Here is a 17,671-nt window from a genome sequence, read left to right on the forward strand (position 1 = left end):
TTGTATTCTTACTTCTCCTTTCTCTCCTCCTCCTCTTGTTCTTATTCTTCCTCCTCTTCCTTCATCTCCTCCTTCTCCTTCCTCTCTTTCTCCTCTTCCTTCCTCTCTTCCTTTTCCTTCTTCATCTCCTCCTCCTCCTTCATCTCCTCTTATTCTTATTTCTCCTCCTCCTTCCTCTCTTCCTCCTCCTCCTCCTCCTTCATCTCCTCCTCCTCCTCCTCTTGTTCTTATTCTTATTTCTCCTCCTCCTTCCTCTCTTCCTCCTCCTCCTCCTCCTTCATCTCCTCCTCTTCCTCCTCTTGTTCTTATTCTTATTTTTCCTCCTCCTTCCTCTCTTCCTCCTCCTCCTCCTCCTTCATCTCCTCCTCCTCCTCCTCCTCTTGTTCTTCTTATTTCTCCTCCTTCTTCATCTTCTCCTTCATTTCTTCCTCCTCCTCCTCTCTTTCTCCTCCTCCCTCTCTTCCTTCTCTTTTTCATCTCCTCTTTCTTCATCTCCTCCTCCTTCCTCTCTTCCTCCTCCTCCTTCATCTCCTCCTCCTCTTGTTCTTATTCTTATTTCTCCTCCTCCTTCACTTCTCCTTCATTTCTTCCTCCTCCTCCCTCTCTTTCTCCTCCTCCTCCTCCTTCTCTTCCTTCTCTTTTTTCATCTCCTCTTTCTTCATCTCCTCCTCCTTCCTCCTCTTCCTCCTCCTGGCTCTTTCCTCTTTATCTGCCTTCTTTCTGTTCCTCTGAACTCGCCCTCCTTGGCTTCCAGGACATCGAGAAAGAAGCCAAGAACTTCATCGACGAGTCCTTCAAGACCCTCCGCTCCGCCGAAGCAGCCTTTGACATGCTGTTGAACTTCAAGCACATCCGTTCCCGGGAGGCCATCAACAAACAGATGATGATGAAATTCAACGACATCCTGGCGCAGTATTGCAAGGAGGTGATCCCGAGGGTCCCCCCTTCCTCGCGTGAACGAATCCCGCAGAGCCCCCTTCTTCCCGGGGGTTGTGGCAGCTGAGTGGGCCCGGGGCCGTCTTTCCCATTTGCTCTTCTTCCTCCACAGCTCGAGATCGTCAATGGCATTTTTGTCAACAACCTCACTAGCCCCCCTTTGTGCAAGAACCACCCTCCGATGGCCGGAGCCATTTACTGGGCGCGGTCTCTCTTCTACCGTATCAAGCACACCATCATTCGCTTCCAGGAAGTGGAAGAACTGCTGGCTAGCGAACGCGGGAAGGAGGTGAGCCGGAATCCTGTTGCTACCTGACTTACGTCCTCGACTTAACGACCCCAATTTGGGGGACCAGAATTGCCGTGGCTAGACAAGGCAGTCGCTAAGCAAGGACGCCTGATTTTAGGATTTTTTTCTTCCCATGGTCGTTCGGCAAATCACTGCCGTTGTTAAGAGAATCATGAAGTCATTAGGCGAATCTGGTTCCCCCCCCCCCATGGACTTTGCTTTGTCGGAAGCCACCTGGGAAGGTCTCAGAGGACGATTGAGGGAATACGTGGCAGTTGCCAAGTGCCCCAGTTTTGATCCTGTGGCCATCGGGATGTTGCTGCAGTCATAAGCACGGGGACCAGTCATAAGTCACATTTTGCAGTGCCACTGCCACTTTGAATGGTCACTAAAGGAATAGTTATAAGTCGAGGACTACCTGAAGTTATAAATAATAAGTATTTGTATCACCTGGTTTTGTTCTTGAGTAGCTGGATAACTCCTACGTTTTGGAGTTGGCCTTGAAGGTAGAGAATTATTTTTTTTAAAAATCTGTTTCTTTGGGAATCAAAGAGCAGGCTATAGAGATTTTTAGGATGGACACCTAAATTTTGGGAGTGCCTTGTGAAAGGGTGGGGCCATAAGGAAGGCTGAGCGCCCAAGAATGGAGGCCTTTGAACTCTGGGGCTGGGGGAGACTCTTGTGAACCCCTCGGATGGCAAGGCGATCCAACCGGTCAGTCCTAGAGAGGAGATCAACCCTGACTGCTCTTTAGAAGTCCAGATCCCGAAGAGGAAAACCAAAGACTTTGGACACCTAATGAGGAGGAAGGATTTCCTGGAATGATGGAGGGCCAAAGAAGAAGAAGAAGAAGGAGGAAGGGATGGCAGAGAAGGAGGTGGAGGGAGGGAGTCCCTGAAGCAGTCGGCGTGAGCTTAAACGGACTTCAGAAGATGGTAGAGGACAAGAAAGGCCTGGAGGAATATTAATAATATAAATATTATTAATAATAGAAAATATTAATAATAATTTTGCAACTAACAACAACAGAATCGCCTTTTGTGTGCCCAAATATCGGTGGGAAAGGTGGGGGAAAGCCTTTCGAGGAAGATCCTTGTAGTTTTTTTCGTGTCTGTTTCAGGTGAAGCAAAAATACCTGGAGGTGGCAAAGAGGATGAAAGAATACGAAGATGTGAAGTACGACCAGTGGAGAAACACCACCGAAGAAAGGCTTCCGGTTCTCTTGAAAAAAACTCTCCTTGCTAGAGTTCATCTGACCGGGGTGATCGTTCAGTCAAGCCCAGAGGCTCCAGAACCGGTGAGTAGAATTCTTTCTGGACATCAACTCTCTTCGTGTCCCCAGGGAGGGAGAGATCTCACTTACATCAATATCAGACCTAATTTTTTTTCGCTTTTGGACGAAAGTGCATACGTGGTTAGAAAAAAATGTTAAGACAGCATATAGATTATAAGCCAGAACGCTTTTAACTAGGCATAATACCAGAAAAATAGGATAAAGGGAATGTATAATATTACACGTTTTGACAGCAGCAAGAAGTGTATTCACACAACACTAGAAAAAGGAGGAAACACTTGCACCGGAGCTTTTTCAGACGAGACTGGACAGCCATTTCTGTCTCAAACAGGGTCTTCTACTTGAGCAGGGTGTTGGACTAGAAGACCTCCAAGGCCCCTTCCAGCTCTCTTGCGGATGGAAAGGAGACTTTTCATCCCTCCCTGGCGTGGATTCCACCTCTTCTCCTGAGTGTAGTCTTAACTCGATCTTCTCCCTCGCAGAGCGTACGTTCAGAGGAGGTGGAAACCACCAGTGAGAAGTCGACACGTTTCGTGGTCAACTTTTCGCCCGTCCTTCGGGAGATCATCAACGAAACCAAGTACATGGAGCACCTGGGATTCCCCGTGCCCGAAATTGCGAGGAATGTGGCTTTGCAGGAAGACAAATTTCTGCGGTAAGGATGGAGGACTCGGGGGGTGGGTGGGTGGGTGGGAGACTTGGCCTCATTACTGGTCAGGTCTGCTGTTGCTTCTCTTAAAAACATTTAATCAACAGAGATGATTAGGAGACTGTTTAGTTTAGTTTCTTGTCATTGCACCTCGTACAATGAAATCGAACACCATCTTCAGTGCACATCATGACCATGAAAATAAACACAAACACAAATCCTTCCCACTCCACACATTGAATTGAAAACCCCCGATATTGCATTCATATTGCACTATATACAATAGAATTCAAAAGAGCTCCTGCCGTGGGATAGAAGCTGTTTTTCAGCCTATTTGTCCTTGTTTTTATTGTTAACCTGTACCGTCTGCCAGATGGTCATAGTTCAAAAAAAGCGTTCCCAGGATGAGATGGATCTTTGAGAATGTTTTGAACCTTCTTAAGGCAGCGGGAGCTATAAGGCTCTTCCAAAAGACTGGAGGGTAAAACCTATTAAGAACAGTTGCTGGAACTGAGCAACTGTCTAGTTTGATGAAAAAAAAAAGGATTTAGGGTGACATGATAGCAGTCTTCCTATATTTGAGGGGCTGCCCCAAAGAAGAGGGAGTCAAGCTATTCTCCAAAGCACCTGAAGGCAAGACAAGAAGCAATGGGTAAAAGCTAATCAAGGAGAGAAGCAACCTAGAATTAAGAAAAAAAATTCTGACAGTTAGAACAATTCACCAGTGGGACAACCTGCCTCCAGAAGCTGTGAATTCTCCAAAATTGGAAGTTTTAAAGAAGAGATTGGATAACCATTTGTCTGAAAGGGTATAGGGTATCCCCTGCTTGGGCAGGGGTTGGACTAGAAGACCTCTAAGGTCCCTTCCAACTTTGTTACTCTATTTTATTCTATTATTCTATTCTTTTGAAAGAATCAGCTAGGCCTATGAAGCTTCTCTGAGCACCAAAAAAAAAGGCCATGGATACCACAATTCATTTAACGACCGCTCAGAGTTACAATGGCCCACTGAAAAGCAGCCGCTTATGACCATTTTCCACGCTTACGACCGTTGCGGTATCCCCGTGGTCGCATGATTAAAATTCAGCTGCTTGGCAGCTGACTCGTACTTACGACGGTTGCAGGGTTTCCCGGGGTCACGTCATTCCCCCTTTTGCAGCCTTCCGACAAGCAAAGTCAACAAGGGAAGCCAGATAAGACCTTGGAACCGTGTCACTAACTTAATCAACTGCCGTGATTTTCACTTAACAACCGGGCCAAGGAAAGGTCGCAAAATGGGTTCACTTTGTTCACTTTGCCACTGTCTCGCTTAGCAGCGGAAATCCGTGGGGGTCCCCTTGGGGTTGTAAGTTGAGGTCGTTTTCTCTGTGGCTAAAATCGCCCAGTTCGGAAGTCTAAATTCTTCGCCGTTCCCTTGGCGTCTCAGATACACGGATAGCATCAAGCAGATGCTGGACCACTACCACAAGTTAGTAGGAACCTTGAACGAGGCTGAGATGCAGCTCCTGGACGAACACATTCAAGACCTCTGGCGGGTTTTCCGATCGGGTTACAAAAGACTCAACTGGAACTCTTTAGGTAACCTACTTCACGGAGTCAGCCCTGGGAGCGGGAGAGGATCCACCGTTTAAATATAACAAAAATGTGACCTCCCGGTCTTGAATTACTCTTGTGAGTGGGTATCTGTGTTTTCACCCACACAGATGTCCCGCGAACTTCCTAGCAGGATTCAGATTCAGATTCAGATAATCAGAGTTGGAAGGGAGGGTCATCTAGTCCAGCCCTCCCCACCTAAGCAGGAAATCTCTTCCTCCTTGTTCAACCACGCTGGTGTCATAGAGCAATAGCACTTAGACTTAATATACCATATCCCAGTGTTTCCCAGCCCTCTCTAAGCGGTTTACGGAGTCAGCCTCTTGCCCCCCGCCAACAATCTGGGTCCTCATTTTATCCACCTTGGAAGGACGGAAGGCTGAGTCAACCTTCAGCCGGGCAGGATCAAATTGCTGACAGTGAGCAGTGAGTTAGCCCGCAATGCTGCATTCCAACCACCGTGCCACCATGGCACTTCCTTCCTTCCTTCCTTCCTTCCTTCCTTCCTTCCTTCCTTCCTTCCTTCCTTCCTTCCTTCCTTCCTTCCTTCCTTCCTTCCTTCCTTCCTTCCCACTTAGCTCTTAGACTTATATACCACTTCCCAGTGCTTTCCAGCCCCTCTCTAAGCAGTTTACAGAGTCAGCCTCTTGCCCCCCAACAATCTGGGTCCTCATTTTACCCACCTCAGAAGGATGGAAGGCTGAGTCGATATGGTATTTTTTTTGTTCCCTATTGTATCGTTTTTACTTGTTCCTTTGTTGTTTTTCAGAGTTTCCCAAGCATGTTGAATTATTTTCCCTTTTGGGATATCCATCTATGGAATCCTTCCGAGGCTCTTTCTTTCCTTGTCCACGTCAGCTCTCTTAAAGTCTAAAGCACTCATCTGCTTGAGCAGGGGTTGGACTGGAAGACCTCTAAGGTCCCTTCCGACTCTCTTACCCTCTTATTGTTAGTTTGTCACACTCACGCAGATACACCACCAGCCCGAACACGCCTGTGTAGGGTGTGGAGCCTGATCAAATGACTTTTATTTCCCAGGGATTGGTGACTATATTATACGGTGCACCCAGGCCATTGGGAAGTTTGAATCCCTCGTGCATCAGATCCACAAGAATGCCGAAGACATCAATAATAAACTTCGATTGATTGAATCGGCCAACCTGTTCAAAAGCCCTCCTTCCAAAGGAGACGGCCAACTCCCAGGTCGGTTGGCCAATTCTTTGTTCCTTGTTTTGTTCCTTTCAGTTGAATGGGGAAAACTCCACGGCGTAAATGTGAGCCGTCTTACAAAATGGCACCCTTGTGAACTGCGTGGCCTCCAGTTGAGTTGAACCATGGAGATGAACGAATAGGTAGTTGTAAATTGCGACAGTCATAAAGCAGGTCCTACGGGAGTGGTGCGGTGGCCTAGAGGTGGAGCTCTCGCCTCACAATCAGGAGGCTGTGAGTTCGATCCTAGGTAGAGGCAGATGTTTCTCTCTCGGGGCACAATGAGAATATGATTTGCTGAACAAAACTCGGTACTGGTGACAGGAAGGGCACCTGGCCATTAAAACACTCAGCTCCATTCAGTTGTCCCGACTCCACCCCGATGCAAGGGATTATGGGGTCATTTAAATAAATAAATAAATAAATAAATAAATAAATAAATAAATAAATAAATAAGTCATTGTTTTGTAGCGTGAATTCAGCTCCAGAAAAATAAACACAGATGGATGAGGCTTCATTTAACTTCTTTATAAACATAAGTAGATTTTACAAACCAGTTGTAGATTTCCCCAACATGGAGTAAACTCAGACAGAAACATGTTGCAGGTAACTTCAGTAGCACACAGAAACAGACATCAGTTTCACTTTAGTTCAGCAGGCAAGCATTATACATAGCAGAGGAGAGAAGCAGTTTCATTTTCAATCGACCGACTCTGAGCTCAACATAGCTTCAGAGCTGCAGAGCTTAACGAAGAGCCATGCCTAGGCTACTTCCAGTTTCAGTTTCCAAAACAGTCCTCATTAGCTGACTTAGTTGCTGTGCTATTCATTGGCTGACCTGAAGCTCTATTCCAGTTCATGAATACTTTCTTTCTTCCTTCCTTATTTTACGGCCACTTATAGCCATCATGAAAGCTGTGATTGCTCAGCAATTGTTCACTATGTGCCAAAATATCTTAAAATACCTTAAAATGACCATGGGAATGCTGCAAATGGTCATGCAGGCCAGTTGCCGAGCGCCCGAAATGTGGTCTCGAGACTGCAGGGAACTTCAAAACCAGGCCAGAAATCCCCCTTGGGGATATAGGTTCCACGTTTCCTCGAGAACACCTGAAGCTTCCCAAAGGGCGTTTTGCCAACTTTTGTCTGAATTCTCGCCACCAAACGAAGCCATTTCCGGTGGAATTATACTTTTAGCGCCCTCGTTGAGCCGTTCCTACTTTGACTTTCCTTCGGTCTCCTCCACCTGGGCAGGTGTGAAGGATTACTTCGAGTTCATCAAGCGCGAGCGAGTCAGGGACATGGAGCACTTGGTCCGCAAGTACACCTCGGTGGGGCCGCTGCTGACCAAAATGGAAGGCCTGGTGGCCAACACCAACACAGGGAAAGCCTCGCGGCTCGCGGCGTATTACGCCTTCTGGGAGAAGAAAATCTATCAAAGCTTGACCAACTTGGTTCTGAAGTAAGTCCGCGGGATCCAATCCGGGTAGGTCACACCGGGACCAGAGGTTCAGCCTTCCGAGGTGGGGGCGCTTCAAAAATTTTAGCAAGGGGTTCTCGGCCCGGTGGCTGGGTGGGCGTGGCCTAGTCGGCCTCCTGCACCACGGTGGGGTGGTCGTGTCATTTTTGCACTTCCCCGGGCTCCGGAGGCTCTTTGGAACCCAGAAACAGGCCCATTTCCGGCCCTCCCGAACTTCTGGGAGGCCCGCTTTTTCGCCCTCCCGGGGCCTCTGCACCAGAGGTAGTATCTAGCAGGTTCTGACCAGTTCTGAAGAACCAGCAGTGGAAATTTTGAGTAGTTCGGAGAACCAGCAAATCCCACCTCTGTCCAGGGGATTTTACGGTATCCTTCCCCTGCCACGCCCACCGAGCCACGCCCACAGAACCGGTAGTAGAAAAAAAAAAAAACTTGAATCCCACCACTGCTCCGCACGCTCCCTGCACTTACCTGCATCCAAAATGGGCCATGTGGGGACTTCTGGGAGGGGCGGGGCGGGGTGGGCGGAGCCAACCAGGAGTGGGATTTGGGGGGGGGTGTTCTCCAAACTGCACAGAATCTTAGTTGGGGCTCTCCTGAACCCCCAGTAGCTCACCCCTGCTTCCTTCTGCTTCCCAGCCTTTGCCTCCTAAGTACTTGATAGGCTGGGAGTAAAGTAAATCTGCCCCTCCCTCTCATTTCTCTCCGGTCTCTGGTGGTTTGTTCCCTCTGACTGTTTTCCTGTCTCGGAAGGAATTTGCAGTCCTTCAACGCCGCCGTGGTTGGGGACGTTCCGCTCTTCCAAGCTGAGACCATTTTGTCCGCCCCTGAGATCATCCTCCAGCCGAACATGGGAGAAATTGAGAAGATGAGCATCCATTGCATTCGAGACTGTGTGGAAACCACCAAGGTGAGACCCCTATTCTGCCTTTTGGTTCGCTTGCTGAATATAAAGACAGATAGACAACTCTACAGATTCTTCCATACAAAGTTTCTTTTATTGGGTTATATTAGGTATCCTCAAGGTAACTCACAGTCATGTCGAGACACATCTAATGTCCTATTCTTTGAAATCGTAGTGTAAAAGGGTAGTAATCTTTCACGCCTTTCATCCTATATCGAATGGGCAAGGTTTAGAGATGCCAGCGTGCTAGCTGAGGTCTAGGTGAGAGAGAAGGGACCTCCCACCATCCCAACAAAGGGTCAGTTCAGTGACCAATCAGGTTTACAGATTTGGGGGAAGTTCATGTGGGCATCAGACCCTCCCAGGGTAGAAGCTCATTCTGACATAGAGAGAAATCAAAGGATATTGAATGATTGCAAAACCAAGGAAGCCATGGGAACCGAGCCTCCTGCTGGGAAAGAGGGAGCTGAGCGTTATTAGAATTTTTTCTCAAGCAGCGTGTCGTCTGGGCACCAACACCTCTGTGCCACATCCTTCACCATTTATAACGCCATTCACATTAAAATTATTTCTCTGAGAGTTAAGATACATCAAACAGCTAAATATTATACAGCTCTTCTGGTGATAATACCTTATTAGCATTATATCTCAATATTCTCATCATACATATATCGACATCATCTTATTTGTATCTCTATCTTACTTCGTTTTCTATTCTCTTTTATTCTTCCTCATTTCCAAATTCCTTTTTTATTCTCTAACCATTGATAAAATATTTTCCATATCATATAATATTCAAGTTTGCTCTTTCTCCTAGATTGCTAGTGTTAATCTGTTCATTTCTTGCACGTTCTAATATTTTCCTGATCACCTCCTCATCTAAAAACTTATTATTAAAAAAATAAAAATACAAATGAAAAAAAAAAAAAAGAAAAAAATAATTCCTTATGGCTTTCTAACCTTTTCTTCAGTGAATACTTACACAGGGGTCTTGGATTCTTGTTGGCCTCCAGTCCTGTTTGCCAGTTGAAGCCTGAAATGGTGTTTCAAGACTAGGTCCAATTTATAGACCGACTTGGCCGCCTCTTTTCAGCTGGACTTTCAGTTTCCACCCATCCCTTGTTTTTTTCCAAACTGGCAGATTTGTTAACTATCGGTGACGTGAGCACTGTGCCTCTTCCCCTTCCTGCAAAGCTTAGCTCAAGAATCTTCCTTTCTCTCCGTGCAGCTTTTTATTCGCTGGTTGCACGGCAGTTGCATTGAGTGCCCACCTCAGCAAAAAGGGGACGATGAACCGGTCATCTTCAGCTTCTTCAGCGACATCTCCCAGAACCCAACAGTCATCGAACAGGCCATCCTGATCACGCAGAACATGCACAAGCTCCTGGCTTCTCTCACCAAATACCTCAACCGTTGGAAGCGGTATCGGCCCCTGTGGAAACTGGACAAGGCCATCGTCATGGAGAAGTTTGCAGCCAAGAAGCCGCCTTGCGTGGTTTTCGACGAGAAGCTGCAGTTCTACATGAAGGTGGCCCAGGAAGTCATGCAACAGCCCATGGTCAAAGATGAGCAATGCATCCGCCTGTTGCTGTCCCCGTTGGCCTTCACAGTCCAGGAGAATGCTAGAGGTTGGATCACTTCCCTTGGGAAGCTACTCAACGAGTCAGCCAAAGAGGTGCTGTATAGTCTCCAAGAAAACATTGAGGTAGGTTTTCTCCAGCTAGGGATGCTCACTTTGGTCCTACCATACTTGGGAGAGGACAGATGGAGAAAAGATCAAACGTATCTTATCTTTTGAGACCAAGATCTAGGCCAGGAGTGTCCAACCTTGGTGATTATAAGTTCTGTGGTCTTCAGTTGCCAGAATTCAATTCCTAGAACTCCCTGGAGAGGACAGAGGAATGGTTGGTGAAAAAGATCAAAGATATCTTTCTTTTGAGTCCAGGATCTAAGCCAGGGGTGTCCAACCTTGGTGAATTTGAGACCTGTGGACTTCAACTCCCAGAATGGTTAAGGAATTCTGGAATTTGAAGTCCAGAAGTTTTTAAATTGCTAATGTTGGACACCTCTGCTCTAGGCACAAATTAATGTTGACCCCCAACTAGTCCAAGGCAATTTTCAAGGCATGTAGGACATCATCCCATAAATAATGTCTTGCACTCCAAGTTCTTGAAGACCAACACTTTAATTCCTTGCTAACAGTCCTCTGAGTTAAAAACATGCTGATGGAGTCTGGACAGTAGTTTTAGCCAAATGGTCCTTTGCAATGTTTGAGTGAATTAATGAGTAAATGAACATGCTTTCCAGAGATTGTCGCACAATTTGAAAACGACCCCCAATACCTTGGAAGATCTCAAATTTGTCCTGGGCACAATAGCCGAGATCAAACAGATATCTCTAGAAGTGGAACTCAAGTATTTGGATATTCAAGAGAGATATCGGACCTTGGGCATGTACAACATTGCTGTAAGTTTCATTGTCAAAGATGCTGAGATACCTACCAGATTAAGGTCCAGCATGGATGAAGGGAAAAATTGGTGGGGTTGGGTGGCCTTTAGGACCTGGCTAGCTAATTTTAAAAGATGCTCTCGGGAGAATCCTCAGCATCCCAAATAATCCCACATGTTTTCCCTAAATAACTTAAATCTCTGAGCCTTCTAAAGAAATCTTCTCATTCCTCCTCTCCAGATAACAGAAGAAGAAAAGAACCTGGTGGATAAGATAAAGCTGATGTGGGAAACTCTTTATGTTGATGCGGCCGGAGTTGATCACAGCCTGGGCAGCATCAAGAAGACTTTTACGGAGGTATGGGGGTTGTCGCATTGTGACACGAAGGAGAAGAGCGTTCAGAAGCTGGATTGGCCTTCTAACTGGGAATTATGCCTCCTAGATCACAAGGGAGCAGATTGGAAATTACAGCAAGGAGATCGATGACTTCTACCAACGGTTTGTCACCGAGGGACCAGGTTCTGTCGGTGAAAATCTTGATAGAGGTAAGGGAGAACCTGCTGCTTCCGACCCCAGATAGCTGGAAAGCAGGGTAGAAACACTGATGTAGATTGAAGGTCTTGGGTCTTAAGAGTCTTGTTTGGGAGAGAATGCAACCACCACCTCCATCCTTGACCAGATGCTCCTTCCTACCTCCGGTCTCGTTTGTCCAATTTTCCATCGTCCTGGTCATGTTTTCTTCAAGTCCTATGGAACCTGGTGGCATGGTAGCTGCAGAAGAGCAGCTTTAGGAGATATGCTGAGAAGCAAGATTGTTAAAAACAGGGTCTCTTTTTACTTCTTGGACAGATCTTCCTTTTTATCCCCCAAAGAACATCGTAGAGACACTTCGTTGGGTCAGAAGCTTCTGCCAATTCCATTCTATTTATGTCCTCTATATTAATGACTTATAATTGCCTATCTTTATTTTCGGGTGTTTTTTCAAGGGGAGGTTTGGGGTAGAAAATTCTTGAACATGGCATGGAATTCAGACAAATGTTTAGATTCATTCCCTAAGACAAACATAGCTTGCTATGCTTTGGGTGATATTCTCGCCGAGATGTTGTGACTTCTTGCCCTCTTTCAAATTCTTCTTGAGGTTTCCCACCCTTCTGGATTCGGTTCTGAATTTATTTGTCCCCTGCAGGGTTGGAGTTGATGGTGGTTTTTGAAAGAGAATTGGAGAAACACGAGAGGAATCGGCAAGAATTAGCCAACGCCGAAAAACTCTTTGACCTGCCCATCACAATGTATCCTGACATGATCAAAATCCAAAAAGAAATGAAAGGCCTCAGGCAGATCTACGAAATCTATAAGCTGCAGCAGGTAGAATGGTTTTCGAAAATCGGTCAATTTTTTATTCAGAGTTTTGGACCCCAGACCTCATGTCGTCAACCAAATTTTGAGTTTTGTGTGGTCTACATGGTGGTCTACTGTTTTGGATTATCCTTGTGCTATTCATTCAGATGAATGAGAAGATAGCCTGTGGCCTCCAAGAACCTTTATTTGGGAGGTCTGGTGTTCTTGAGCTGATGATCTTCTCTTTGATCTCTTTGCCAATTTGAAGATGTTCTTACAAGACTTTTCCGGGTTCCTAGGCTGCCAAAGAGGAATGGTCCCAGACCCTCTGGGTGAATCTTAATGTCCAGGTGTTACAGGAAGGAATTGAAGGGTATCTCAAAACCCTTCGCAAGTTGCCGAAACACGTGCGTAGCATGCCGGTGGCCTATCACCTGGAAATGAAGATGAAAGCTTTCAAGGAATCCATTCCTTTGCTGCTGGATTTGAAGAATGAAGCCTTACGAGAGAGGTTTGGCTTCTCCTCATCCATGGGGGGCTGTTCATAACAATGAAGGTTGTCATTAAACCCGGACATTTTAAGTCACGTACAGCTTGGGAAGCATGGCCTGGGTTAAATCCATAAAATCAGAGTGAATTTCTTCTCCCATCTTCTCTCTTTAAAAACCAAACAGAAGAACAGAGTTGGAAGGCACCTTGGAGGTCTTCTAGTCCAACCCCCTGAACACACAGGAGACCCTCTACCATTTTGGACAAATGGCTGTCCAGTCTTTTCTTTAAAATCTCCATTGATGGAGGACCCACAACTTCGTTCGACTGCTTGATTGTTCAGGAAGTTTCTCCTTAGTTCTAGGTTGCTTCTCTCCTTGGTTAGTCTCCATCCATTGCTTCTTGTCCTGCCCTCAGGTGCCTTTGAGAATAGATTGACCCTCTCTTCTTTGTGGAAGCCCCTCAAATATTAAAAGAATATCCCTGCAGCCGTTTTTCATATGTTTTAGCCCCCAGACCCCTAAAACACAAATCACTTTGGTTCACTTCAATCCACCCTTGGCCTGTGTTGACTTCTCCTCTTCTTTCAGACACTGGAAGGAGCTGATGAGCAGGACAGGCACCAGTTTCGACATGGCCACCGAAACCTTCACCTTGGAGAACATGTTTGCCATGCAACTGCACAAATATTCCGACGTAATCAACGAGATTGTGGGGTCTGCCGTCAAAGAGCTGAGCATCGAGAAGGTCAGGTGTTCTCCCGTGTTTCGGTCGTCTCTAGTAACGACCAGGGGCAAGTTCTTAGAACGTCCCTTGTTTCCTCTCCTAGGGAGTGAAGGAAATCATTGAAACTTGGGAGAACATGAAATTTACCGTCCAACGGTACTTCAAAGGGACTCAAGAACGGGGCTTCATTTTGGGATCCGTCGATGAGATCATTCAGATCCTGGATGACAATGCCGTCAACCTTCAAAGTATTTCCGGAAGCCGATTTGTGGCACCCTTTTTGGGCACCGTCCACAACTGGGAGAAAACCCTCTCTTTGATTGGTGAAGTGATTGAGGTAGGGAGGCTGGCGCTCCAAGTGGACAGGTGGAAAGGTGACTTACCTTTCGCTAGCCTCCCTTCCCTTGGTCAACGCTGCATTTCCTCTGTCTAGATCTGGATGGTCGTTCAGCGGAAATGGATGTATCTGGAAAGCATCTTCATTGGGGGAGACATCAGATCCCAGCTGCCTGAGGAAGCCAAAAAATTTGACAACATAGACAGGGTCTTCAAAAGGGCAAGTAACTAAATTGTGTATTGATGGGGAGACCCAGTAAGAGGGAATGGTGTGCGCTGGCTCTCGAAGTGAGAAAGTCCTTCTGGATGACTATTTAAGCATTGAGCAGGCTCCCTCAAGAATGTAGGGCCCAAGTCAAGATATTGATTGAAGTCTAGAAAAATCTAAATGTCTCCAGGCAGAACCTTCTGAGTAGACTAACAAGATTGAGATGGTCACCAAAAAGGCCGCCAAGAAATATCATGTAGTTCCAAGAGTGGGCTAGCACACCATTGCTCCAGAACCCAAAGGAAACCATCAAACAGACGTATGAAACTCAAATGGTCCCAAATATGTGAGCCTTTCACATGTTTAATTGAAAATCAATCTCTCCCCCTCTCCCTCCCTCCCTTACCTCTCTCTCTCTCCTTAATACCTTATCCTTGGGCTCCCTGTGTGTGTGTTATGTTTGGGTTTTTTAAAATTTAATTTAAATATAGTCTTTTGGCTTGTGTTTCATGAACAGTTTCTGTAAACTTTCGTGTTCCTTTTTTATAGTATAACGTTGATCTGTTTTTTTGTTCTGCTTTGGGAGACCTTAAGGGAAGAGGCGTATATTATTATCATTCACGGGATTACTCCTTGGTGGCTTTTCAGCCTCTTCCTCCCCCTCCTCCCGATCTCTGCAGATCATGGGAGAAACGGTCAAAGATCCGGTGATCAAGAGGTGCTGCGAAGCTCACAACCGTCTTAGCGAACTTCAGAACATAAGCGATGGGCTGGAAAAGTGCCAGAAGAGTTTGAACGATTACCTGGATTCCAAGAGGAACGCTTTCCCGCGTTTCTTCTTCATCTCGGACGACGAGCTGCTCAGCATCCTCGGAAGCAGTGACCCCTTGTGCGTTCAAGAGCACATGATCAAGGTAGGGGGTGATGGGGAAATCCCCAGAAGAATTAAATTCATCTTCTCCCTTTGGGCCACTGCTGGTAGCTTCCTTCGCCCGGTTCGATCGCCTTTCCTCCTGGTCTTGTTTCAGATGTACGACAACATAGCTGCCCTGAAGTTTCACGAGGACGACAGTGGGATGAAGATCGCCACTGCCATGATTTCCGCAGAAAATGAAGTGATGGAGTTCCGGAAAGCCATCCCGGCGGAAGGCAGAGTTGAAAACTGGATGACGGCGGTGCTGATCGAAATGCGGAGGACCAACAGGCTGATCACCAAGGAAGCCATCTTTCGGTATTGCGAAGACCGAAGCAGGTGAGGGAGAGGGTGGTTCTCCAGGACCACCAGTATTGTTGGTGCTCCAAGAACTTTATAAAACTGCAGCAATCCAAAGGTGGGGTTTTTAGTCTGCTCTCTAAACTTCAGTCTATATTATCTATTATCAGATATTTAGATCAGGAGTCTCCAAACTTAGCTGCTTTGAGACTTCAATTCATACTTTTTAGTCTAAATTGTGGACTTCAATTCCCATAATTCCTCAGTTGGCCAAGTTTGGAGACCTCTGAACTAAGAGAGAACACTTGGCTCAATCCGTTGTTCCAGAAGCAAACAAGTTCTTCTTCTTATTCATTCTCTTATTATTATTTTACACTACCTCTTAATGCTTGCATGTCTACAGCTCCAAACATTGAGACAAAGCAAAATATCTTTATCTCTGCCACCCTTGCAAATCCGCCTTTTTCCGCAGAGTTGATTGGATGCTGATGTATCAGGGGATGATGGTGCTGGCAGCCAACCAGGTGTGGTGGACCTGGGAGGTCGAAGACATCTTCCGGAAGGTCAAGAAAGGAGAGAAACAAGCCATGAAGATCTACGCCAAGAAAATGCACCAGCAGATCGACTCGCTGGTGACCCGGATCACCAAGCCGCTAAGCAAGAACGACAGGAAGAAATACAACACTGTTCTCATCATTGACGTCCACGCGAGGGATATTGTTGATACCTTTGTACGAGACAGGTAAATCGTCCCCCCCTGGAGGTGAAGGAACAGTCCAGTGAAGTTCAGAATCAACTGGGCACAAATGGCATGGTCACATACGTAGCCCTCAATGGTTCCAAGTTATGATGGTGCTGAAAAAAATGGTGGTTGCAATCGGTCCTTGGACTTCAGTCATTCCAGAACTTTTGCGGCCACGTGGTTGTGATCTGGGTGCTTGGTAACCTGTTTGCGTTTACGACTGGCGGCCAAGCGATCATGTGATTGCCATTTACAATGTTTCCTGGCTGCTTCTCCAGAAGGTCAGTGGGGAAGACGGTAGGACATGTTGCAAATTGCTGGAGTAAGTCTCACTCACCCATGTAGCCTCCTGCAGTTTCGCTGTTCTTGCTCTGTGCCATGCCCTGCACCCCCTCAACGAACCTCCCCCACAGCCCCTTGTACCCCCCCCCCCTTCCACAAGAGCATCCACTTACTTGCGGCGGGCTTGGGATTTGGAGCTTCCTACTGGTTTCCCCACTGACTTTGTGGGAAGCCAGCAGGAATTTGCCTCACCTAATGCAACAGTAACTGGGACCGCAGGGACAGCCGTCCCAAAGCAATGCGGTCATGCTTAGTAACCAAGAGTCTGTTTCCAATTGTTGTCGCACGTCAAGGACTGTCTGTAAACAGTGTTAAAAATAATGAATTTGGAGCACCTCTGACCTCTGTTCTTCTTCTCAACATTTGCTTGGTTAGTTTTCTTCATCTCAATCTTGAAAGGGCTCTCTGACCGTGTTCCAATCCTTTCTCGTCAGCATTATGGAAGCCCGAGAATTTGAGTGGGAGAGCCAGTTGCGATTTTACTGGGACCGTGAGCCTGACGAACTCAACGTACGGCAATGCACCGGGACCTTTTCTTACGGCTATGAATACATGGGCTTAAACGGGCGCCTGGTCATCACTCCCCTCACAGACCGGATATACCTGACGCTCACACAGGTGAACCAACAAGGAGACCTTCCATTGGCTTCTGACTCTGGAATGCCCTTTATTTTTTTTAAAAAAAAGCAGATCTTGAATTCAGAGGCTCTAAACGCACCAGAATATGTCTTCCTTCAGTATCCCACTTTTAATTCTTCTTCTCATCCTTATTTACAATTCTGATATGCAAGCCATCTCATAACTTGAGTTTGGTTAAAATAAAAACCAGCTCTCTACCCCAAACAATAAGAAACCATAAAGTTGCTTAACGGGAGGAATAACCCATTGCAGTTAATAAACGATAATGCAGTCTTGTAGACAGACCACCATCCCAGAAGTTGGGAGAAAAGCCAGATTTTAAGGCTGCAAAGTTGGGGTGATCGGATCCTTTGAGGGCAGGAGCCACAACTCAACAAGGAACTTGCTTTCGAGATGAACCAGTGATTGCTTCCTGGGTCAGGATCAAAGTCCTGTTGAGGCAGAATCAACAGCCACTGTCCTAGTCATGTTTTTCAACTTCTTTCCCCCTTCAAAGGCCTTGTCTATGTACTTGGGTGGAGCTCCTGCGGGTCCAGCAGGAACTGGAAAGACCGAGACAACGAAGGATCTCGCCAAAGCTTTGGGCTTGCTTTGTGTGGTCACCAACTGCGGAGAAGGCATGGACTTCAAGGTCAGGAATCTCCCCTTCTCCCCTTCTCCATTTTCTACGCTGTGGCCGTAAGATTTCAGTCTGCTGGCCAACCAAAAACCAATGTGCAACCATCTCTGCTTAACCTAAAGGTGCTTTCTTCAAAAGGCAACTGGACTTTCTTGTTTTTTCCTTGAAGAGGTTTCACTTCTCATCCCAAGAAGCTTCTTTAGTTCTGAGTGAAGAATTC

General features: G+C 46.5%; 1 protein-coding gene across 1 annotated transcript in view; it reads left to right on the forward strand.

Annotated features, from left to right (window-relative positions):
• The window catches only part of DNAH10 (dynein axonemal heavy chain 10), a 64,979-nt gene that overhangs the window by 11,502 nt on the left and 35,806 nt on the right, over window positions 1–17,671 (forward strand). Inside the window, exons 12-33 of the mRNA XM_087942603.1 lie at window positions 755–925; window positions 1,049–1,225; window positions 2,346–2,522; window positions 3,002–3,174; window positions 4,595–4,746; window positions 5,800–5,964; window positions 7,225–7,432; window positions 8,201–8,357; window positions 9,580–10,056; window positions 10,659–10,817; window positions 11,040–11,156; window positions 11,242–11,344; window positions 11,986–12,164; window positions 12,437–12,648; window positions 13,217–13,373; window positions 13,456–13,689; window positions 13,786–13,908; window positions 14,577–14,810; window positions 14,925–15,148; window positions 15,582–15,851; window positions 16,628–16,811; window positions 17,329–17,463. Coding sequence (XP_087798729.1) covers window positions 755–925; window positions 1,049–1,225; window positions 2,346–2,522; window positions 3,002–3,174; window positions 4,595–4,746; window positions 5,800–5,964; window positions 7,225–7,432; window positions 8,201–8,357; window positions 9,580–10,056; window positions 10,659–10,817; window positions 11,040–11,156; window positions 11,242–11,344; window positions 11,986–12,164; window positions 12,437–12,648; window positions 13,217–13,373; window positions 13,456–13,689; window positions 13,786–13,908; window positions 14,577–14,810; window positions 14,925–15,148; window positions 15,582–15,851; window positions 16,628–16,811; window positions 17,329–17,463 — 4,188 coding nt within the window. The remainder of the gene's footprint in view (window positions 1–754; window positions 926–1,048; window positions 1,226–2,345; window positions 2,523–3,001; window positions 3,175–4,594; window positions 4,747–5,799; window positions 5,965–7,224; window positions 7,433–8,200; window positions 8,358–9,579; window positions 10,057–10,658; window positions 10,818–11,039; window positions 11,157–11,241; window positions 11,345–11,985; window positions 12,165–12,436; window positions 12,649–13,216; window positions 13,374–13,455; window positions 13,690–13,785; window positions 13,909–14,576; window positions 14,811–14,924; window positions 15,149–15,581; window positions 15,852–16,627; window positions 16,812–17,328; window positions 17,464–17,671) is intronic.

This window comes from Notechis scutatus, chromosome 13 (assembly GCF_049901735.1).
Source record: "Notechis scutatus isolate UNSWTSFEM ecotype Mainland chromosome 13, rNotScu1.2, whole genome shotgun sequence".
Classification (NCBI taxonomy): Eukaryota; Metazoa; Chordata; class Lepidosauria; order Squamata; family Elapidae; genus Notechis; species Notechis scutatus.